The 24,590-nt window shown below is 41.5% G+C and overlaps 1 protein-coding gene across 1 annotated transcript in view; it reads right to left on the reverse strand.

Moving 5' to 3' along the window:
* Positions 1–24,590, reverse strand: part of RYR3 (ryanodine receptor 3) — a 255,484-nt gene that overhangs the window by 97,203 nt on the left and 133,691 nt on the right. The window contains exons 35-44 of the mRNA XM_083449419.1: positions 21,308–22,109; positions 19,942–20,142; positions 18,953–19,055; positions 17,185–17,322; positions 12,387–12,660; positions 11,824–11,938; positions 3,762–3,891; positions 3,429–3,532; positions 2,199–2,334; positions 1,158–1,338 (exon numbers count right to left, since the gene is read on the reverse strand). Of these exons, the coding sequence (XP_083305545.1) occupies positions 1,158–1,338; positions 2,199–2,334; positions 3,429–3,532; positions 3,762–3,891; positions 11,824–11,938; positions 12,387–12,660; positions 17,185–17,322; positions 18,953–19,055; positions 19,942–20,142; positions 21,308–22,109 (2,184 nt within the window). The remainder of the gene's footprint in view (positions 1–1,157; positions 1,339–2,198; positions 2,335–3,428; positions 3,533–3,761; positions 3,892–11,823; positions 11,939–12,386; positions 12,661–17,184; positions 17,323–18,952; positions 19,056–19,941; positions 20,143–21,307; positions 22,110–24,590) is intronic.

Consider the following 24,590-nt stretch of genomic DNA (forward strand, 5'->3'; position numbering starts at 1 on the left):
GTGTGTATTGGCTGGCACCCAGGATGGAATGCACAGTAGCCCACTAGAGTGGGTATATATACACTCCCTAAATCCGGATGGACTAAATGTTACATGCAAGTGCATGGTTTGGAATCCCAGCAGAGAAATATTGAATGCTGTGAGAGGAAGCTATTCAGGGTGGAAAATGGTGTACGCTTTCCTCTCCCTTTCCTAATCTGCTCCAGCCCCTCTCCACAAACACAAGCATAACTATGTGTTTGAAAACCCATGGAGAAGAGCAAATGGCTGCCTAAACAGGAAGAATTCCTAATTTGGAACAGAGAAGCAACAAGTGGGGAATGGTTGTGTACCTCCCTCTCTTCCCCTTCTTCCTTCACTCTAAAACACCCCTTCTCAAAGTAGCTCATTTCACATGACTCTGGCATGAGGGTTCCCTGGTCTTCACGGAGCATTATTGAGCTCAAACAGTAGATAAAGGAGGCTGCACAAGTGAGTTGGAGTCCTGCTGATTTGAGTTATTGTTTATTTATGTTCCCATTTTTGGCTCAGAGGCACGCAGAGTGATGAATAGTATATTGATACAATAAATGTAAATAAGATATCTGTAAGGGTTGTATTTCGACTAACTTTTACTTAGTTGAACAAGGATTGTTTAGAGTACACCCCCTGAAATTACTGGCCCTAAATTAGTCATGTCTACTGTTTCCAATGGGTCTACTGTGAGGAGGATTTACACTGTACATAACCCTAAGTATACCTAACACTTTGTTTCTGAAATCTCAAATTCAACAAACAAAGCGATTTGAAGCATGATACGGGTGCATATTCATTAGTATTAATAAATAATATCCAGTACCAAATAACTTCATGGAAGGGTCAGGTCAGCAGTACTGGAAAGAAATTGTGCCTCTAACGGTATGTATTGCAGTTATATAAAGATATATGTCCATACTTCTAGAGAAGCAAGATTTCTAGGCAATACATCCAGGGAGAATTGTTTTGCTTTTCCATCTGATTATGCCAAGCCAAGTATTTCTACATGGTTACAGAAGTGAGAGCAATTGCTAAGTGTCCTTTTCTACTGTATGGTATGTTATTGTAACTGACACATCATCAAGGCAGACTTTGAATGGCATATTCCAAAATAATGTCAAGTATTGTGTATATCCACGTACAGTTCCCTCTTATATCCCTGAGAGGGAAGATCAAGAGCTGGGTTCTCAGATATCTTAATTGCTCCTTGCATAGCAGCCAACAAACCGTTTCCTCCTTCTCCTCTCAGAGCTGGCCCAAAACATTCGGGACGCCGAATTAGAAGCTTGACAACAACACTGGCATTTTCCTCTACACTTTCACCTAAAAACAAAAAAGCAAATTTTACCGACATGAATAATAAAACCAAACAGTAATGCTGTGTGAACGCTATACATTATTTTAAAAAGAACACGCACGCATGCACACCCCAAAATCCAAATTTTGTGTAGAGAATTAAACATTCAGATTTCAGATCTTTGATTCATATTTGGTTTAGCTATTTTCTTCTGGTGTCAAAATGTTGGTTCTCCGAGACAGAACTCAGTAGGAAAGATTGGAGAGGAAATCTGAATGAGCCATTTTGTGTGGTAACTAAGGCACTGATCTTAGGAAAAGCCTCAGCCTCAAATAATGGAACCACAGTCAGAAGCCATCATCAGAGGCCTTCCTCCTAGTGCCTCTGCTGTTTGGCTTAGCACAGGTAACAGCTGGGGAAAGGAGCTTCTTCCTTGCAGAGGCCCTTATCTGGAATATTCTTCCCATTGAGGCATACCTGGTGTCTTTCCAGCACCAGGTAAAACCTTTGTTATTTTAAAGTATGATGGAGTGGATTTTATGCTTCAGTAAACATATTGTGGGGATATTGGTGTATTTTGTCTGCTGCTGCTTATTTGATCAGTGTTGTTGTTATCCCAATTAACATTGGCTGTCCTTGGAAAGTTAGTATTGAAGGCCATGACAAACATTTACAAAGCCAAAATGGGGAAAAAAGGAATTATAGTTCAAACCTGTAAATCTGCATAAAAACAAATAAAATTTGAATAAAAACAAATGACCAAATAACCTACAGTTAAAATAGCTTATGATTTTGTGAATGAAGCTTGTGATTTGTTTTTCTAAGATAGGAATTCATAGTAAAATATGCATTTTCACATATTTGTCAATCCAGTAACTAAACTTACCATTAACAAAAACAGCAAATCTTAAGAATGACAGATATCGTTCACCCTCTATTGGATTCCAACCAATGTCAGGATATCCTGTTGCTAAAAGCATGGGGCAGCTCTGGAGACCACAGCCTGCCAAGTACGTTACAACCTGCCAAACACAAACACTGGTAATATCTACAGGAGTTTTATTCCAATGAATTAAAAGTACAAGGTGATTCAATTTTTAAAATCCATGTGCAAATCTTTGGAAAGAGTAGAAGGAGTGGAACAGTTAATTTTACTGGAGATTACCACTCTGAATTGAGAAAAGAAAGGATCTGCTTGCAGAAAGAAACTATTTTTCATACATGGATTTTTTTCTAACTGGCACAAAACTGATTACTGGCAGGGGAGGATACGATACCAAGAAGTATGAAAAACACCTGTGGTATTTTTATGTTGCCCAAGAAAAGATTAGCTCTGACAACACTAGTCCTTCATTAGGGTGGCACTGAATCCAGACGTATTCACTCCCAAAGAGGTGATCAACAATGACAGAAATATAGATGTCTCAAGCATTCAGTCAAGGACACCCGCAAACACTAGTGTCCCTGACCAAATGCTTGAGGGAACAATCAGGGCTTGAGGTAACAATCAGTCCTGCCCATAGCCTGGCCTCACTCTGATCATGAAAGCTTCTCCCAACACTTTTCACTTCCCGAAGGCTTCCCAGAAGCTTACTTTTAGGTAGGGCAGTTGCTTACTTATTTTACGCACGTTAGTGGCCACTGTGGTGAAGCTGAGCAGCCAAGTTGCCCTCCTGACTCTGCATCTTACCTGGATGAAAAAGGGGTGGGGCAGCAGCAAGTTTGGGGCTGAAGCTATACCCTAGCAGAGCAAACTCAGTGCTTGAACAGGTGTATCCAGGTAGCCCTGCTCCTGCTGTGTCCTGGTAAGATGTACCAATGCCACGTGTATCAGGAATGTGGCTCCATGGCTCTGCACATCCATACTTTTTTCTTTAAAGTATTTTTCATATATTTAATATATTGAGAACAATTTATAAATGAGAGAACTCAAGATTTTATTTTATTTTTACCTTCTACTTACTATTCTACTTAAGAGTGAATGGACTGTAGTCATACAATAAAAGGTAAAAATATATGTCAAGTGAAAACTAAGCCTCGTTAAGTAATACATGGCATTACTGACAATAAAACAAGGGGACCAGAAGAAGAAGAAATTAAGACAGTGAGTGATTACTTTCTCAAGGTCTGGCTCCTCCAGCGCCAGTGCAAGCTCATTATTGTCCATTACTGAGGCAGCTGCTACATCAAGTGGAGTGGAACCCCTCATTGAAGGAGAAGCTGTAGCAAAGACATGATAATGCACAGTAATTAAAATAATTGGTTTGCAGTTATGATTTGTATGCAGCAGAGGGCAGTAGTTAAATGCATTTTAGATGAAATTCAACCGTTCGCATATAAAATCAACCGCCAAACCAAGATCGTAGCACAATCGAAAGCTAAAAGGCCGTAAGTTAAACTTGTGATATGGCAAATGTAGGCGAATGACTATCAAAATTATACAACATACCAAGTCCAACACTGCTGTTTTCAAGTAAGTAGCTTAGATGCTCAAACATAGCTTTTTGGTTCTGGCGACTGATTCGACAAAAATAGCACAGGAACCGACAACAACTTGCTACCATTTTTGGGAAAGCGATCTGTGGAGGGAAAATAACAGTGCCGAAGAATAGGAAGCATTAATTTCTACTCAATTTCCTAATGAATAAATAACTGATATGCAGTCTGCAGAAATAAGGGAATCTCCAGTGCATATGGCAGAGTCCCGTTGATGATGAAGTGCTGGCAAAACCTGTTTAAGAACTTTAGAATGGAGACAATAGTGTCAGGAGTGCATGCAGGAGCTAGGCCCTGTGACCAGTAGGACTTTGCAGGACTGGGGCCTTCCTAAGTTTGTTCTGAAGAGGCAAGGCGCAACCTCACAGGTGAGGCCGATTGGTAACTCACAGCACCTGGTGGCAAGAGCCAGGAAGGGATATAAGGTCAGCATTTCCCTTTGGCTCTTGCCACCAGGTGCTGTGAGTTACCAATCAGCCTCACCTGTGCGGCCGCGCCTTGCCTCTTCAGAACAAAATAAGTAAGGCCCCAGTCCTGCAAAGTCCTACTGCTCACGGGGCCTAGCTCCTGCACACACTCCTGACAGATAGTTTGGATCATGTGTTGCTCCCCTGCAAGTAAAAGTGCTCCTTTTGTTGACGGAAGGATCTCTCATCCACTTAAGGTCCCCTGAAGCTCCCACGCTGCTCTAGATGGTCCCCCCAAAGTCTATTAAACAGATTCTAGGGGTGATGGTAGTTCAGAGGGTTAAAGAGGAAACCAGCAATGGTTGTCTCCACACAGCAAGGCCACACAAAGGCAGCAATGGGAGGAGCACTCACAGGATTGGCTCCACTGTTGAGCTCATGGAGCCCCAACCCTGTCCTACCCAGCTAAGCTACAGTGGTGCTGCTACTGGGAGGGCAGTTCTGTAGCTCCACCAAACACCACACAGACCACGACTGCTCTCCTCTCCCTCTCTCTTTTAGTAAAGGCCTCTGAAAACTAGATGTGTTAAATGTCTGCTCAATGGACCAGTTCAAGTCAGTGATTACACAAAACCTCTATTTTGAATTCATCAACAGTTCAGAGAACAGTTTAGGTGGTCTGTGCTGCCAGTTTATGAAAAGAGAACTCAGAGAAAAATAATAACGCATGTACACCTAACTATAATGCAGTCAGGGGAATTATATCTTGCTTTAATAAATCTTACTCTTCATGTCAATTAAATAAAAGTTAATAATCACATCTGGCCATAGGACTGAGCAGAGCAGCAGAATCACTACGGCATCCATAGTTCCGCCGGCTACAGAAGGGAGATGTTTGCTGCACCACTTCCAGGCTAGCACTACAGAGGGGCCTAGATCGGTCCCTTTACTTGTCAATGCCTTACAATCCAGCAAATCCCTGGATGCCCCTTTTCACCCCTCCAAAATATCCCACCATAGCTTGAGCTGGCTGCTGTTGGTGGGAACATCACCAGTGGCAGCTCTCAACTACAGATTCCTTCCAGTAGCACCTTAAAAGGTAAAGGTACCCCTGCCCATACGGGCCAGTCTTGACAGACTCTAGGGTTGTGCGCCCATTTCACTCAAGAGGCCGGGGGCCAGCGCTGTCCGAAGACACTTCCGGGTCACGTGGCCAGCGTGACATCGCTGCTCTGGTGAGCCAGAGCCGCACACGGAAACGCCGTTTACCTTCCCGCTAGTAAGCGGTCCCTATTTATCTACTTGCACCCGGGAGTGCTTTCAAACTGCTAGGTTGGCAGGCGCTGGGACCGAGTGACGGGAGCTCACCCCACCACGGGGATTCGAACCGCTGACCTTTCAATCGGCAAGCCCTAGGCGCTGAGGCTTTTACCCACAGCGCCACCCGTGTCCCAGTAGCACCTTAGAGACCAACTAAGTCTGTTGTTGGTTTGCCAAACCAACAACAAACTTAGTTGGTCTCTGAGGTGCTACTGGAAGGATTTTTAAAATTTTGTTTCAACTACGGCAGACCAACACGGCTACCTACCTGTAACTAGAACTAACCTACAGAGTCGTTTTAGGAACCATGAATCTACAGTCTTGACAATCAAACAAAAAACACTTCAACAACCAGTTGCAAAGCACTTAAATTCAGAGAATCACAATGTTTCTGATTTATTTATTACTGCAATAGAAAAGTTATCTGATGCTAGAAGATTTGAAACAAGGATTCTGGGTCTAAAGACTTGACACCTTAAAACCATATGGTGTCAGTCTGGAGGATAATAACTGACATACCTCAGCTACTCCAAAGCAAACACCTTCTATGCTCAGTGTTCTAGAACTGGCTACAGCATATCACAGCAGTTGAAGAAGGTGGAAGCCAAAAGGTTTTACTAATATATATATATATATATCTGAGTTGTTAGTTGCTGTAATATACATACACTGTGTGGAAATTATGAAGAAACTAAGCAAAGTGCAAATAGATACATCAGAATTAGTGCTGTGCCTTACCGCATCATCAAAAACTGAAATAGTGAAGCATGGTAAGTCTCAGGCTGATATTAAAGATCCACTTTACTTACCTTTGTATAAAAAAGTTGTTTGCCCAATCCAAGAAAAAGAAGCAACCGTCCCCTGTGATCCTCCCCCCTGCAATACTTACTATGCAGAAAGCATGCCCAACCCTAATCTGAAAGGCCCTTATAATAAAATGGCAGTTTCGCATGCATCATCAATGCAGATAAGGCCCTCATAAATATTTCTACATCATCATGCTAAGAGAAGACAAGCCCAGTAATCTCTGTCCAATAGTAAAAGCATTAGAATGTTTTTTCTCAGCCATTTGCACCACAGAGGGCATGTCTGGGTCAATACTCAAAGCCATTAGCAATTGTCTTCTGTCATCATAAAACATTTGTCATACACATTTGTCAGCCTGAGTAAGAACTTACAACCATTCAAGTGTCAAACAGCAGAGTGCCACAATAATCGTTCACTCTCCTAAAATATCAGCAGTAGAGTAACATTAGAATTCTGCAGCTTGAATCTTGATAAATGGTACGCTGTTGAAATACATCCTACTGGCATAATCCAACTGTTTTATTATATCCCATCCAGAGGCATAGCTAGGTGATCTTGCGCCCCTGGCAGAACCATCCAGATTGCGCCTCCTAGCCATGGACAAATTAGCTCTTCTTTCCACCTCTTCTTCACCCTCTATTTAAAACCATTACTTATGAGGCAATAATCGATATTTATATTGATGGACGAGGGACGTGGGTGGCGCTGTGGGTTAAACCACAGAGCCTAAGACTTGCCGATCAGAAGGTCGGCGGTTCGAATCCCCGCGACGGGGTGAGCTCCCAATGCTCGGTCCCTGCTCCTGCCAACCTAGCAGTTCGAAAGCACGTCAAGTGCAAGTAGATAAATAGGTACCGCTTCGGCGGGAAGGTAAACGCCCTTTCCGTGTGCTGCTCTGGTTCGCCAGAAGCAGCTTGGTCATGCTGGCCACATGACCCGGAAGCTGTACGCCGGCTCCCTCGGCCAATAAAGCGAGATGAGCACCGCAACCCCAGAGTCGGTCACGACTGGACCTAATGGTCAGGGGTCCCTTTACCTTTTTATATTGATGGACATATTTTTAGCCAATTTTGCAGGGGGGGGCATTGCCGGCACCCCTGGCACCACCCCCTAGCTACGGCCCTGATCCCATCCCATATTTACATCATAGCATCCAAGTGCTCCCAGTAATATACTGACAAAGCCTTTCCCAACTTGCTGTGCCCCAGATGTTTGAACCAGAACTCCAATCAGCCTCAATCAGTGCTGACTGGGATTGATTGGAGATGCAGTCCAAAATACGGAAAGGGCACCAGGTTGGGGAAGACAGCATTAAAAATGTGCCATGTCGACTCTCACTCTTTTTTCAGTAAATGAGACAAAATCATTTTTGATCCTTTTCATTATGTACCTTATATTAAAATCATACGATTTTATAGGCATGCACCTATTTCAGGTGCTTGTGGCACTCAACCTATAATCTTAAAAGGCATATACTTTGAAGCTCAATTGGACTGCATACAACACAGATTCAAGATATATTGTTGTTGTTGTTTGGTCGTTTAGTCGTGTCCGACTCTTCGTGACCCCATGGACCAGAGAATGCCAGGCACTCCTGTCTTCCACTGCCTCCCGCAGTTTGGTCAGACTCATGTTTGTAGCTTCGAGAACACTGTCCAACCATCTTGTCCTCTGTCGTCCCCTTCTACTTGTGCCTTCAATCTTTCCCAACATCACCCTCATTAAAAGGTTCTTTAATTCTTCTTCACTTTCTGCCATCAAGGTTGTGTCATCTGCATATCTGAGGTTGTTGATATTTCTTCCGGCGATCTTAACTCTGGCTTGGGATTCCTCCAGCCCAGCCTTTCGCATGATGAATTCTGCATATAAGTTAAATAAGCAGGGAGACAATATACAGCCTTGCCGTACTCCTTTCCCAATTTTGAACCAACCAGTTGTTCCATATCCAGTTCTAACTGTAGCTTCTTGTCCCACATAGAGATTTCCCAGGAGACAGATGAAGTGATCAGGCACTCCCATTTCTTTAAGAACTTGCCATAGTTTGCTGTGGTCGACACAGTCAAAGGCTTTTGCATAGTCAATGAAGCAGAAGTAGATGTCTTTCTGGAACTCTCTAGCTTTCTCCATAAGCCAGCGCATGTTTGCAATTTGGTCTCTGGTTCCTCTGCCTCTTCTAAATCCAGCTTGTACTTCTGGGAGTTCTCGGTCCACATACTGCTTGAGCCTTCCTTGTAGAATTTTAAGCATAACCTTGCTAGCATGTGAAATGAGTGCAATTGTGCGGTAGTTGAAGCATTCTTTGGCACTGCCCTTCTTTGGGATTGGGATGTAGACTGATCTTCTCCAATCCTCTGGCCACTGCTGAGTTTTCCAAACTTGCTGGCATATTGAGTGTAGCACCTGTTAGCTGTTAGCATCATCTTTTAAAATTTTAAGTAGTTCAGCTGGAATACCATCACTTCCACTGGCCTTGTTATTTGCAGTGCTTTCTAAGGCCCATTTGACTTCACTCTCCAGGATGTCTGGCTCAAGGTCAGCAACCACACTACCTGGGGTGTACGAGCCATCCATATATTTCTGGTATAATTCCTCTGTGTATTCTTGCCACCTCTTCTTGATGTCTTCTGCTTCTGTTAGGTCCTTACCACTTTTGTCCTTTATTATGGTAATCTTTGTACGAAATGTCCCTTTCATATCTCCAGTTTTCTTGAACAGATCTCTGGTTCTTCCCCATTCTGTTGTTTTCCTCTATTTCTTTGCATTGCTTGTTTAAGAAGGCCTTCTTGTCTCTCCTTGCTATTTTTTGGAAATCTGCATTCAATTTCCTGTATCTTTCTCTATCTCCCTCGCATTTTGCTTGCCTTCTCTCACCCGCTATTTGTAAGGCCTCATTGGACAGCCACTTTGGTTTCTTGCATTTCTTTTTCATTGGGATGGTTTTAGTTGCTGCCTCCTGTATAATGTTACGAGCCTCCATCCATAGTTCTTCAGGCACTCTGTCCACCAAATCTAAATCCTTAAACCTGTTCCTCACTTCCACTGTGTATTCATAAGGGATTTGACTTAGATTGTATCTTACCGGCCCAGTGGTTTTTCCTACTTTCTTCAGTTTAAGCTTGAATTTTGCTATAAGGAGCTGATGATCTGAGCCACAGTCAGCTCCAGGTCTTGTTTTTGCTGACTGTATAGAGCTTCTCCATCTTTGGCTGCAGAGAATATAATCAATCTGATTTCGATGCTGCCCATCTGGTGATGTCCATGTGTACAGTCGTCTCTTATGTTGTTGGAAAAGAGTGTTTGTGATGACCAGCTTGTTCTCTTGACAGAACTCTATTAGCCTTTGCCCTGCTTCGTTTTGAACCCCAAGGCCAAACTTGCCAGTTGTTCCTTTTATCTCTTGACTCCCTGCTTTAGCATTCCAATCCCCTATAATGAGAAGAACATCCTTCTTTGGTGTTATTTCTATAAGGTGTTGTAAGTCTTCATAGAATTGGTCAATTTCAGTTTCTTCAGCACCAGTGGTTGGTGCATAAACTTGGATTACTGTGATGTTAAAAGGTCTGCCTTGGATTTGTATCGAGATCATTCTATTATTTTGAGATTGCATCCCAGTACAGCTTTTGCCACTCTTTTGTTGACTATGAGGCCACTCCATTTCTTTTACGGGATTCTTGCCCAAAGTAGTAGATATGATGGTCATCCGAACTGAATTCGCCCATTCCTGTCCATTTTAGTTCACTGATGCCCAGGATGTCAATATTTATTCTTTCCATCTCATTTTTGACCACATCCAACTTACCAAGGTTCATGGTTCTTACATTCCAGGTTCCTATGCAAAATTTTTCTTTACAGCATTGGACTTTCCTTTCGCTTCCATGCATATCCGCAACTGAGCATCCTTTCGGCTTTGGCCCAGCCGCTTCATCAGCTCTGGATCTACTTGTACTTGTCCTCCGCTCTTCATCAGTAGCATGTTGGACACCTTCCGACCTGAGGGGCTCATCTTCCAGCGTCATAACTTTTATATGCCTGTTGTCTTTGTCCATGGAGTTTTCTTGGCAGGGATACTGGAGTGGCTTGCCGGTTCCTGCTCCAGGTGGATCACGTTTGGTCAAAACTCTCCACTATGACCTGTCCATCTTGGGTGGCCCTGTACGGCATAGCTCATAGCTTCTCTGAGTTATTCAAGCCCCTTTGCCATGGCAAGGCAGTGATCCATGAAGGGGTAAGATATATTAGAAAGACTATGATGATGTTACTACTCTTTTCAGACAAATGATTTTCCTGCAAAAAAGTCATAAGGAATTATTTTTGAACCAGAAAATACAAAAGTACAAAGCTCCGTGTTTGCTAGATCTTCTTCACATCACCAAAATGAGACACAGATCACAGCAACACTTAAGGCAGGCCAAGCTCAGGAACATACAACCCTTTCCTCATTCATATGCACCGATTTACAACTGATTCACAACTAAGAGAGGTTTTAATGTACTGAGATCTGCATCCCAACCTCCAAAGCTCAAGAGTATGTACACAGAGAAATAAAACATTGTACTGTACCACTTCAGAAGTCCAATGTTTATTCAATTAGAAAATGTTTAACCTCTTGATCAAAAGTGGTGTACAAATAAAACTTATAGACAAACACAAGTAAAATTCCCAAGCCAATCGAAAAAAATATTCACAAAACCATCATAATTTGTTGGTGCCATCTGTCTCAGGAAACAATGGAGGAGTGCGCCTTTGGGGGGTGTGTGTGAATCCCTCCCAAAATTAAGCCTTTCTAAAATCCTGTTAACTCATGGAAAGAGTAACACATATGCTTAACTATTCCCCACATACAGATAGGACTTTAAAATACTCAACTGACACATTTTTCTGGAACTATTTTCACACATTTTCCTCCTTTGAGCATTTACTTTGCAACTTTTGAGACCTCTTAACACATTACAGTTTTAACAGGTATATGTCAACACCTGCACTGTGTTTCCATTAACACTGTAATGCTTAAAGTACATGCACATCTTTTTCTCACCTTTTGTACACTACAGGAGAACACAATATTCCTGTTAAAATCTCAGTAAGTAAAAAGGTTGAACACACATTACACAGTAACCCCTATGTGTGTAACTGAATGCAGGTTTCAATTATTTGGGCTTATATGCAAACTTATGTGTGCATTTTCCGCAACTGCTCCCAGTAGATGAATGTTTTACTAATATATAGTATTGGCATGCTGCTTAGAACCAGCTTGGCTGAAGCATTTTAACAATTTCCAGCTTCTCTTTTTGTATGTGTGATCTTTGTAGTCCATCTTTAGTGCAAGAAACCTTGCCTATGCAACTCCCATCATCCATGGAGCTAACAGCTCATACTCTGTACTGCACAAGATAAATATACTAGTCTTCTTTACCCGCAGTTCCTTCCAGCTACAGAAGGCATGCTTCATAACAATCACAGCAAAAATACTTGTGAAATTACCTGAGATTTGTCTCCTCCAAGCACATTTACCATTACTTCCATAACTGTCTCATGCATACCGAGGACTCTCATTAAGTTAGGATGCTGATAAAATACTTTGTTGTTCATTATATCTCTAAATGGGATAATAACAAATTCAACAAAAACAATCATTCTTTCTCCTGCAAGATCTGTGTTTATCAAGCACACAGAATAAGCACTGCATTTTTAAGGTTCAGAATTAAAGAGCAATTACAAAGATATGACTATATTCTAATTCCAAGATTACGACGCACATTACAAGGTTATTACCAAGAACAACATAGACTGTTTCTCTACCAATATACCAACTCAGTTTAGGCAGGTTCATAGATGTTCATATGGAAAGTAAAGCGATTGTGATAAAAATGGGTGCATATAAAGTTCATTTATTCATTCATAATTGAACCAAACCAATATTGTAGAACATGTACAAAATTAGGTTTTATAGTGGGCTTAAGCTACTACTATAACCAGGGCCGTAATTTTAATATTTCAATATTTAATTTTTATTTAAAACATACAAATAAATGTTTATTTCATACCCAAGGCCATTAATCATTAGCAATTCTTCTTCTTTTCCCATTCTGACGCTGAGAAGGGAACGAATTTGACCCAGCGCTGCTAATAAGTTGATTGTGTCTTGCACAGATGTAGCACTTATAGTGTAGGATTTCCTCAGAGCCTGAAGCAGCTCGCCAATGCTGTCATACTGCCTTCGAAGGAGGTTAAACATAATACGAACTAATTCTGGATCTTGGATCTGATCTTCTTGAGCCCAGCGAACCATAGTTTGAGATATTAACTCCTTCAGAGTTGCTTCAATGGAGGGGGGGTGAGGAGAAAACAAAATGCAAACTATTAGCCACTGAAAAGACATAATTTTAAAGGATTCTTTGAATTCAGTAACCTGAAAGTTGAATTATCAATGACTACCAAAATTATTCAGAAAATACTATAATTAACTGCTGGGAGAAAGGGTCTGGCCATTACTAGCTAGAGGCTCTCACCATGATTCCATAGTATTGTTCTGAGATGGTTTCTTGCGGGGGGGGGGGATGGAGGCAATTTCCCTGTCCCCAAAGCTCACAGCATCTCTCCAGGGGCTTTTGTCTGCCAAATACTTTTTTATTGATTTCCCGTAATTTTTAACAAATTGTCACCAAATTAATACAAATTCAATACACATTTAAAAGCTAACTTCCCACCCACCCCCGATGTCCCTTTTAATTTCCTCCCTCCTTTGCTGCTTCCAATAAAATAACTTTTCCAACTATCATTTCAAAATACATTCGTCCCTTCTCCCTACACATCACATGTTCAATTACCAATTTCTGCTATGGCTTTTATGCGTTGTTATAACCTGTCCTCAAAATAGTCGAGTAGAGTAAATCCTCTTTTATCTACAATAGTCACTCATCAGATCTTGCTTCAACCCAGGCAACATGCACACAGTCCTCCCTAACATGGCCTTAAGCATTGCTGTCTGACATCTGCCTCCAGTAATAAACAACTCAGCCTCACTGGTGCTGCGTGCAGAGGGTGAAAATGAAACCTCTAGAAATTTTTTTTTGTATAAATAAATAATATACATTCCACACACACACCCAACACTGACAATCCCCCAGCATCACCAACCCTTCACATTTTGCCAAATTTAACCCTCAGTTTTACATATAACCAGCTCCTTAATAAATCATTAATAAATAAATAAACATAACCCCTATCTCTTCTTCTCTGTCTGAAAGCCTCAGAAGCCGTCAAGATGGTATACATTGTGGTCCATCCTGATACCTTCACTATTCTTATTTCCAATTTCAAGCTTCAAGAGCGGGTGGGCGGGCTGATGTAATCTCAACAAAATCCATATTTCCTCTCCATCCCCCGTCCCCGCAAACCAATACATCTTCCTGCAGCCCATCCTGCCGATCCTCATTTTCATTACATCCAACTCCACCGTTTATTCTCTTCTGAATGCTTAACAGACAGTCAATCCAGCTGTTACCAATCTTTTCTTCTTTACTATTTCTATTTCATAATACGAAGTTCCAAGGGGTGGTCAAAATCATCCAAGGTTATTACTCTCCATCTTCTTTCAGGAAAAGTCCTTACTTATAAAAGAAATCCATCGCAAAGAGGTATCTTTAAAGTCCACTCTCCCTGAAAACTTTACATTCCATTGCTTTGGGAAAGGGTAGATAACGCAGATCCACACACACCCCAAAACTTAAAATATTGCCTCCCCTGCTTCCACCGCTCAACCAAAGCAGAAATTAACGTCTTTCATTATTTCAAAACCTTTCCAAGCAGATGATTTTCTCCTGCAGCATAAATCAGGATCTTTTCAAGGGGGTGCTTCTTCGCTTGCCAATTGTTTCTGAATTCAAAGGTATTCCGCAGCTCACCACGGTAGCTTGCTGGGGGCTGTCCTTGGACAGAGCCATTGTACCCAGTGCCCTCGCCTTTTCGTCTGGGAGACGGGGAGTTCCACCCCGGCTCACAGACCAAAAAAAGGCATTTCAATATCCTTGAAATTTAGGAGAGGTATGCCCCTTAAAGGTAAAGGTAAAGGGACCCCTGACCATTAGGTCCAGTCGTGGCCGACTCTGGGGTTGCGGCGCTCATCTCGCTCTATGGGCCGAGGGAGCCGGCGTACAGCTTCCGAGTCATGTGACCAGCATGACTAAGCCGCTTCTGGCGAACCAGAGCAGCGCACGGAAACACCGTTTACCTTCCCACAAGAGCAGTACCTATTTATCTACTTGCACTTTGACGTGCTTTCGAACTGCTAGGTGGGCAGGAGCAGGGACCCAGCAACGGGAGCTCACCCCGTCTTCTGATTGGCAAGTCCTAGGCTCCATGGTTTAACCCACAGTGCCACCTGTGTCCCAGCAGGTATGCCCCTTACCCCCCCTTAATCTCCATCTGGGACCCCTCCTGGGTGCCGGAGCACACAAGAGGGCGACTTGCTGGGATCACTGCAAAACAGGAAGCCTCTCCAGGGCTTTTTTGGGGAGGGAGAATGGTAGTTGCCACAGCCCCTCTCCCAGTGCTGGAGATGAGTTTTGTCTCAGTTTCCAAAATTTGCCGGAGAATTCACCCCCCGCATAAAATTTTGGTTCAGTACTAGCGAAAACTATGGCTTGTCAATTCTGATAACACATAAGACACTTCAAATCATGGCTTCTGATTCTGGTTTGCCAGCTGATTGTAAGCTATGTAGTTTGCCAGTGTAGACCAGTGGTTCCCTACCTTTTTTTGGCCATGCCCCACCTAAGCACCTCTAAAATCCTTAAGTCCCCCGCCCCCAACAGATAATTCTTATTATTCAAAAAGTGAACTCCTATTCACGTGGAGGAAGCCTAAAAGGTCACTGTTAATAACTCATTCTCAAATTGCCCCCCTTAAAAATCAAATTGCCACCCTATGGGCTGTTTGCCCCACGCTGGGAACCACAGATGCAGACATAATTGCAAACTACTACTAAACTTCCTGTTAAACTGTTGAAATCTGTTTGCTTAATGCAAATAAAGCAAACACTTAAATTGAAATCAGAGTCCATGTGATCAAAATAAGCTACCCATCATGAAGGGGTCAGCTTTTCCATGTCATTCATCATTATGAATAATAATGTCAGTTTTGTGAGGCATAACGTCCTGGATAATGTTCCCCCTCTTGAGAATAAATTTCAAAGGAGCAAAAATATTTTATTTATAGTTATGCCATGCATGTCCCTGTCAAATATGCTTTCAAATCAGCATGTTTTTGTATGGCATTTTATATTTGCTTTTACACCACACCAAGCTTAAAAAATAAAAAGAATTTTAAGAGACAGTATATCATGAGGTTCTGTGAAGAGGATTAGTGAAGTACATATACAGAGTGATGCTATCCCTAACCAAAGGAGGCTGCAGATAGCATATCCAAAAATGTTTTACAAACTCTGCTTAATAGCTATTGCTAGCTTCATGCCATCAGTGACCTAGAATTCCTGAGGTCCTGAATACATGGACACTTCCGAAGTAAATATATTTGTGTTTCATTTTTAATGGTTGACTGGATAAACCACCGGAGCATCAAATTCCATGCATCCTTTACAGAGCTATCTCTGAATCCCAGCTTACTTAACTGTAAATTATGCATTAGTAGTACTGCAAAAACACCAGACACTGAATCTTGCCAACATTTTAAAAGTGGTCTACGGAAGAGGAAAGTGGTGAATCTGTAGCTATCCAGATGTGGCTGGAATATAAGTCCCACCGTTCCCCTCCATCAGATGCACCAGCTTCTCCAGAAGATTGAGGGGGCCCAACATGATGTTGCGTGACATCCTGACATCTGAACATTGGGGGGGGGGGGGGACTGCAGAATCTGCATTTTATGTCTAACTTACTGACCAAAAAATGTCAGTTGTAGCCTTACGATGCTAAAAAGATATGTTCAAGACCTTCTCTCGGCAAAACATTGCCTTAGCGTTTCATATTAAATGATACGACATTCTTCACAAAGCAACAGTGTGTAGCATTTTTGTCATCTTGTCATCTAAACCTGCTTGGAGAACCTATCAAAGATTGGGTCCAATATTATCACAGCTCCGGTGAAGCTGCCCCAACAACAGCTGCAAGTTTCTGCCGAAAAACATCCCTGCAGAACAACCAGGGAGAGACTGCCATTCATTTGTACCTATATTTATTTTCATTCAGTATTATGCAGGTCATTAAGGATTGGAAGGAATTATTGTATGCCATACTAATTAGCTCTAAGTGATTGATGACTGCCTGAAAGAATTCACTAAGGCTCAGGGGGGAAAGTTGGTGGATGTATTCAGCACAGTTTATAGCACTGGTGCTTTGAAAGATAACCCACATATAACCAAAATGTATTGTAAATGAAAAACTAATTGATATTTCATTATGCCTGCAAAGGATAACATATCAAGACAAGATATGTATGAGCCTTTCCCCCAATGTTCACAGCCTCTTCATTCCTCGCCTTGCTTGCGTCATAATCAAAGCAGAAATTCTCTCATTAACCATTCACTTCCTCTGAATGAGGAAACTACAATTAGCAGCTTTGGAACAAGCCAGGAAATTAAACCAACCTTATCCTAACCCCCCCCCCCCAATACCATATATCATTAGTGGTGCTACTTTGAGGACATCTATTAATGAATCGATACTATCCTTGTGTAAATTTAACACAAGATTGGAATCTGGAAGTTCTTGGCTCATATTCATTCATACATACTTCACAGCTCACTGTTCACCTGCTTCCAGGTGTATTATTTTCTTCTCTAAAAATTAAATAAAATGAATTAGTATGAATAACAATTCAAGCTCTTACTGGGATATTTTTCTTCTTCCTCTGTAGGTTCTCTCTTTTCTGTTTTTGGTGGTCCTTTTACTTTATATACCAATGAACGTAGCTTGCCAGTCCATGACAGATCTTCCTCTTCTTCCTCTTCTCCCTCTAATGGAATACCTAATGGGTAATAAACTCATTTTGAAATGAAGTGCAGTCTGTGTTTTGCCAGAATTCCCATGATATTAAACTGATGACCCAAGCTTAAATAATAATCAAAAAACATATCTTAGAGGCCCACCCGTGCACACAATTAGATGTGTACAGTCCTTCTGTGATTGCAGCTCTCCACTCATGGTAGACCAGTGAGAAGGGAAGGAGTTACTGCTGCTGGGATCTCTCATACACAGAGCAACATGAACAGTAAGAAGCAGGGAGGATATGGTGGGTGACTGGATCAGCTCCTCGATAGACATATCACACTCTTCCTGTAAGCTAAAAGTGCTTTTCAACTGTACACATCTGAAATGTAGGCAGGTATTATTGCCATTTGGGGGGGTGTGTGTGCTCAAGCTGTGAGTAAAAGACTGGTTGAGAGTTGAGAAATGAAGATGATGACTGGCTAAAATGTGTTCTGAATATGCATGTTTTGAATATGCTCTGCTTCTACAGTGGTACCTCGGGTTACAAACGCTTCAGGTTACAGACTCCGCCAACCCAGAAATAGTACCTCGGGTTAAGAACTTTGCTTCAGGATGAGAACAGAAATCGTGCTCCAGCGGAGCAGCAGCAGCGGGAGGCCCCATTAGCTAAAGTGGTGCTTCAGGTTAAGAACAGTTTCAGGTTAAGAACGGACCTCCGGAATGAATTAAGTATGTAACCAGAGTTACCACTGTATATTTCTAGGCACTACACTGAACAAACGGTTTAATAGTATTGACCACCATCAATGCTTAACATAAAAGAATTTCTGAACTATTTGTGTGTCTTGAAAATACGTGTTTCTTAAATAATTTAAACAGACTTGCGTACTGTGTAATGCTATACAACTCTGAATTTAACTTTCCATTCCATTCACAGAATGGGTTTTTCTCCCTTCCCTTCTTTCTGCCACACCCCCATGACCTCTGAAAATATGCTCCTGGAGGTTGAGGAGTAGAATGAGAGGTAGTATGCAGTAACCCCCCCCCCCATTCTTCTCTTGCTCCATTGCAATATGAACCTGCTGCTTGCAGAAAAACAGACACACTTTTGTAGCAGGAATATTACATTGGAAGACACATTTCATTTGATGGCCTAAAAAGCCACTTTCCCAATTTCAGTTATTCAGCAATATGACACAAACTCACAGCTAATGTTATTTAAAATACACATAAAGAGCAGGTGAATGGGAAGAAGAGGGCCTCTATATATTTTGTGAACTTCTTGCTTTGGGTACAATGTATGTCTGTGCACTTTGCATTAGATTATTTTCCCCATAGGAGTAAATAGCTGGCATTCACTTAAAAGGAAGAAGTAAAGGAGAGAGAATGTTTTCAGGTACAAGTTCTTTGAGATCTACTGCTGCCCCCAAAACATTTTTGAGTGTAAATATTTATGCTTTCCTGTTTTTCTAGAGAACATTTGGGAAGATAAGTCTAATTAGCTTTTACGGTGTCTTTTTTATCTTTGCAGTTTTCAGTTTTAATTAATCAATATCATGTTTGCCAGGAAAAGTCAATAAACCAAAACAAAACTGCAGGAATTAATATTTCACAATAAGCGGAATCTCAGCGATAATATGCTCCACCCAAAATAGGCAATCACTTACCACAATGGATTAGGAGATCATCGTGAAACTCATATAACTCTTCCTGAATCTCCTCTGGGCAAGGACAATCCTCTCCCAGTTGAAAGTTTAGCAACATATTAATCTGAAATTATAACAATAAAGTGAAATATCTTTGAATAACAGTTGTAATCATTACACTAAGACCACAGTAAGCCAACTCATACAATGTCACAAAGAACATACATACTGGCACTGCCTATTGGCAAACATACATACTTTAATAAATTTAACCATTATATTGCTTTCTCCATTGTCTTCCTGTACGTCTTTTATTTTCCTTATGTTCCTGTTTATTTAGATTATGTCTGCAGCTTGCTTAGATTCATTTTTTCTTGATTCCACACTTTTAATGTCTAGTATTTATTTATTTAGATACATAATATATAATAAATGTCATTAATATTATTCCAATCTCTGAAGGTAAGAAGAGTCAACAAGAGTGCCTGAAAAATATAGTCCAATGACTTCCTAGATTTCTGACAGTCTCATTGCATCCCTTTGAATTTCTTTGAAAGGCCCATCCTTGATCAAATGGTGGGGGGGGGGGGGAATTACCCTCTTTTCAAAAGTGCCACAGCCTGCAGTGACCAAGTACAAGCAACTAACTCAAATACTGAATACTTTAAAGATATGCAGGTATTGCTATTCTCGGGGGGGGGGGGGGGGGTTGTATGCAACTGGATATAGCAGAGCTCTTAGCAGTGTAACAGGACTTGAGTTGATCTTTCGCAATTCCCCCTTCCACCCATCACTGTGCCATCCATGACTAATGCTAGAGGGGTCCTCTAACCCTATGAAGCAGTTTTGAAAGGGTCTACAGACAGAAGGGCAGATATCCGAAGACTGCTTTGATCCCCGTTCTGCTGCTTTTTACTGGACACTGTATTTTAAGGTTTCTGAAAGCTTTACTCCATTTCATCACCGTAGTGTACTAGAAAGGAAGAACGGAAGGAAGGAAGAAAATCTACCTGCTCTTGAGGAGGAGAGCGAAATTCCTTTGTCTTCTTAGCTGTTAAAGCAGCAGACATATTCAAGGCTTGCATGAGTTCATTATATCTATATTTCTGATTGTACTGCAACTTTGAGACGTAAGTATCTGCGAATGATACAATGGCTTCCACTCTGTGTTTCAGCTCACAGTCGCAGAAATAATTTAATAGCTCACACATCTAGCATAAAATAAGAGATGCATTATGTGGCCAAGTTATGGAACGGCACAAATAAATTCATGTGAAAGAACAACAGTATAGTTTGCCACATTATTGTCAGTGGATACTCAGTTTTGTGGTTAATGAGAAGGAGAGTGGGTCGTTGGATCCAAAGAGGCCCTTTTATATGTGCAAGGAAGTCTTCCACTCTAAGAGGCTAATGCTAGAGTGCTGTGTGAGAAAAGAGCAAATAAATCCACAATGTTTATGTGCTTTTACAAGAGCTCATGCAACCTTTTGCAGAAGCACAAAAACTTCCATAGAACTTCCATAGAGTTATTATAACACCAGGAGATTAGATCAGAATACTCCTTCCATTGAATTTATGGTTTCATTTATGGTCTAGTAATTTTAATGAATTACATGCTTTATATTTGTACTGAGCTATATGTAAACTGCCCTAGGACCAGATGGTAAAAAGTGAGTGTAAGTACATTTAAACAAACAACCAACTATTGTGCAAGCTCTTACACAAGCTTTTGCAGAACTGCACTAAAAGCTACTTTCCATCTGCTTATACTTCTTTTATCCAACCCAATGCCTATTATTTGCTTATTAACTTATGTGTGATCATTAAAAGTGAGGGGACAAATCACCACAGGTATATAATATGATTAAACCAGTGTGTTCCCCAGTGGTGCATCTTCAATGTACAAACGTACATAATTTATATCAAAAGTATGTGACAGGGTTGTATCCATTGTTGCAGAAGCAAAATTTCACTCACACACTGAGGCTTCCCTGTGTCTTCCTCCCTTGCACACTCCCAAAATCTCCTCCTGAAGGTCTTCCGATCCTCAGGAGAAGATTTTGAGGGTATATGGTGCTACAGGCAGCGGAAGAGGGGAAGTTCCATTGTGTATGAAATTTTGTTGCTCAAAAATAACTGCAGCACTGAATATAACCCATAGTATCTTACCAGTTTTGTCTTTTGTGGAACAGTAGCATAGAAAGATGAAAATTAGTTGTGTCTGGTCAAACTAAGACCAATAAAGAATTAGCAAAAAAAAAAAAAAAAGTCTCAAGAATACTGCTGTTCAGGCTCTTTGCTCAGGTTACTGGAAAACATTTAACAATTTATTTCAACAGTATTTCAACACTTCTGCATTTACTTTAAGGTTGTCACCTGGAGTTTAACAGATTCAGGCAATCTTGTTTGCAGCAAGCCTTTGATTGGAGTTTTAGGCTCCCTGATTGCCTTTTCTCCGGCCTCTATAGCTTTTTCTTCTATTTGTGCAACATCCTCTTTCTCTGCTTTTTCCATTACTTCTTCTTTGGTCTCACCAAACACACATGGATCAATGAGTAGCAAAATCTGTTTGACATCATGATCATCAAAGACTCCCATTATGAGCAATGTTCCTATAAGTTTCAGAACAGGAACAAACTGGAACTCAACTTTCCCCCCAACAGGGTCTCGTATGTGTGTTCCACTGCAGTAGACTGCTTCTGTTAGCATGCTTATAGCTCTTGACTTAAGCATCTCGAGTGGTATCTCTGGACTAGGTTTCTGATGATCCTCATGAGACAAAACAAAACAAGGGGTAGAGAATTTGAAACCTGGTTTCAAGCAGGTGCTAAGCCCAACGCCAGGCAAACCATGTCTCTTTGATTCATCTGGAAATAATTTGATTTTTCTGGTTTCATCTGTGATTGGAATTATAAATTCATTGTTCATCATGAGTTTAGCTTCCTTGGAGTATTCTAAATGAATGCTGATAAGTAAGTCATAGAATCCAGAACGCAAGAGTCCAGGTAAATACCGATTATCTATTGTATAAAATAACTGAGAAACATCCACATGGCTGCAAAGTATATGAGCTACTCTGTTATTACCCAATGCACAAACAGAACTATACAGTTTTAAAGTGTGGTAGTGGAATCTCATCAGGTCCTCTTGTTCACAAAGCTCTAAAATATCAATACACCTGCAAAGGAAAGAAAACAGAAACGTTTTTAATTAGCTTTCATTCATTAAGTACATTTTATTAGGTACTTCATAAGAACTGCAAAAAGGATAAAGGCTTGGGAGCATAACTCACTTCTGCTTCAAGCTATGTGTATTTAAACTTCGGATAAAAACACACACATTGAAAATGTCCAACTTACAGACCACAATTTTATAAAATATGCAACATTTACCAACATTTTAAACAATTTACCAACATTTTAAATAATATTAAACGAACAAGTAAGGTATACTGGCAGTGGCGTAGCATGGGGGGTGCAGGGGGGGGGCGGCCACACCGGGCGCAACATTTGGGGGTTAGGATTAGGGGGCGCAAATCCACAGGTTAGGGGGCGCAAATCCACGGGCTAGGGGGCGCAAATTACTTGCCTTGCCCCGGGTGCTGACAACCCACGCTACGCCACTGTATACTGGAAGAGAACTGTGCTTTACTTTCCAGCAGTGGGAGAGCTGAGAAGCAGAGCTCACTCTGTTGACTCTGCTTTGACAGGCCAGCCCCTTCAGGCCTCCTCTCCCTCAACTGCCATTCCATCAGATTGCCTCAGTGGGAGAGATAGGAAGCAGGGCTCGTTTCACCAGCTTTGCTGGAGGCCTCTGAACTGTGCCAGTTAGCCAATATGGGAACGACTGCTTAGAAACTGATGCATTAATTTTGATTTTCCTCTTCCTGCCCCTTTTCCCATGTGTGTGTGTGTATGTGTTTCTTTTTGGATTGTAAGCCTGCAGGAATTAAGTGTCTTGCTTTGATTTCATGTAAGAGGTTCTGGGAGGCGTTTTGGCTGATGAACGGGATACAAATGCTATAAATAAACAAGGAAGTAAATCATAGAATCTTAGAGTTGGAAGGGACCCCGAGAGTCATCTAGTCCAACCCCCTGTAATGCAGGAATCTCAGCCAAAGCATCCATAGCAAATAGCCATCCAAGCTCTGCTTAAAAACCTCCAAGGAGGGAGAGTCCACCATCTCTCATGGGAGTCTGTTCCACTGCTGAACAGCTCTTACTAAAAGTTTTCCGAATATTTAGTTGGAATCTCCTATCTTGCAACTTGAAGCCATTGGGTCAAGTCCTACAACCCAGTGCAGGAAAAAACAAGCATGCTCCCTCCTCCATGTGACAGCCCTTTAGATATTTGGAGATGGCTATCATATCTCCTCTCAGACTCCTCTTCTCCAGGCTAAACATACGCAGCTCCTTCAAGCGCTCCTCCATAAGGCTTAGTTTCCATACCCTTGATCATCTTGGTTGCCCTCCTCTCCACATGTTCCAGCTTGTCAACATCCTTCTTAAACTGTGGTGCCCAGAATTGGACACAGTATTCCAAGTGTGGTCTGACTAAGGCAGAATAGAGTGGTACTATTACTTCCCTTGATCTGGACACTATACTTCTGTTGATGCAGCCTAGAATACCATTAGCTTTTTTTGCTGCTGCATCACACTATTGACTCATGTTAAGCTTGCGGTCCACCAAGACCCCTAGATGCCTTTCACATGTACTGCTAGTAGGCCAGGTGTCCCCCATCCTGTAATTTTTGCATCTGGTTCTTCCTGCCTAAGTGCAGAACCTTACACCTGACCCTTTTGAAATTAATTTTGTTAGCTTGCACCCAGTTCTCCAATCTGTTAAGGTCATTTTGAATTCTGACTCCATCTTCTGTGGCATTAGCTACCCCTCCCAGTTTGGTGTTACCTGCAAATTTAATGAGCAGCCCCTCAATTCCTTCTACCAAGTCATTTATAAAGACATTAAACAACAATGGGCCTAGGACAGAACCTTTCTTCCAGGATGATGAGGAACCATTAATGAGTACTCTTTGGGTTCAGTCAGTAAACCAGCTACAAATCCACCTAACAGTTACCTCGTTCAACCCACAGTTTACCAGCTTCCTTGTGAGAATATCGTGGTGGAATTTTGTCAAAAGCCTCACTCAAATCAAAATACACTATGTCTACAGCATTTTCCTAATCTACCAAGTTTGTAATTCCATCCAAAAATAAAAATCAGATTGGTCTGGCATGACTTATTTTTGAGAAACCCATGCTGGGTCTTAATAATCACAGCATCCTTTTCTAGATGCTTGCAGACCGGCTGTTAAATTATCTGTTTCAGTAGTGCCTACCAGGTCATATTTGCCAGCCTGTATTAAAAGCTCCAGTTCATCTTGTTTGTTTCCCATACACTGCACTTGTGTAAAGACAACTGAATTAGATAGCAGAACCCAAATAACGGGTTGGATCTACACCTCTTTGGAGGTCTTTAAGCAGAGGCTTGACAACCATATGTCAGGAGTGCTCTGATGGTGTTTCCTGCTTGGCAGGGGGTTGGACTCGATGGCCCTTGTGGTCTCTTCCAACTCTATGATTCTATGACTCTAGGAAGCAATTCAATTGCAAGATCCACAATGGATGAGTGGGTGGATCTCTGGTTGCGCTGGGATGTT

This window comes from Podarcis tiliguerta (genome assembly GCF_965153285.1).
Source record: "Podarcis tiliguerta genome assembly, chromosome: 1".
Classification (NCBI taxonomy): Eukaryota; Metazoa; Chordata; class Lepidosauria; order Squamata; family Lacertidae; genus Podarcis; species Podarcis tiliguerta.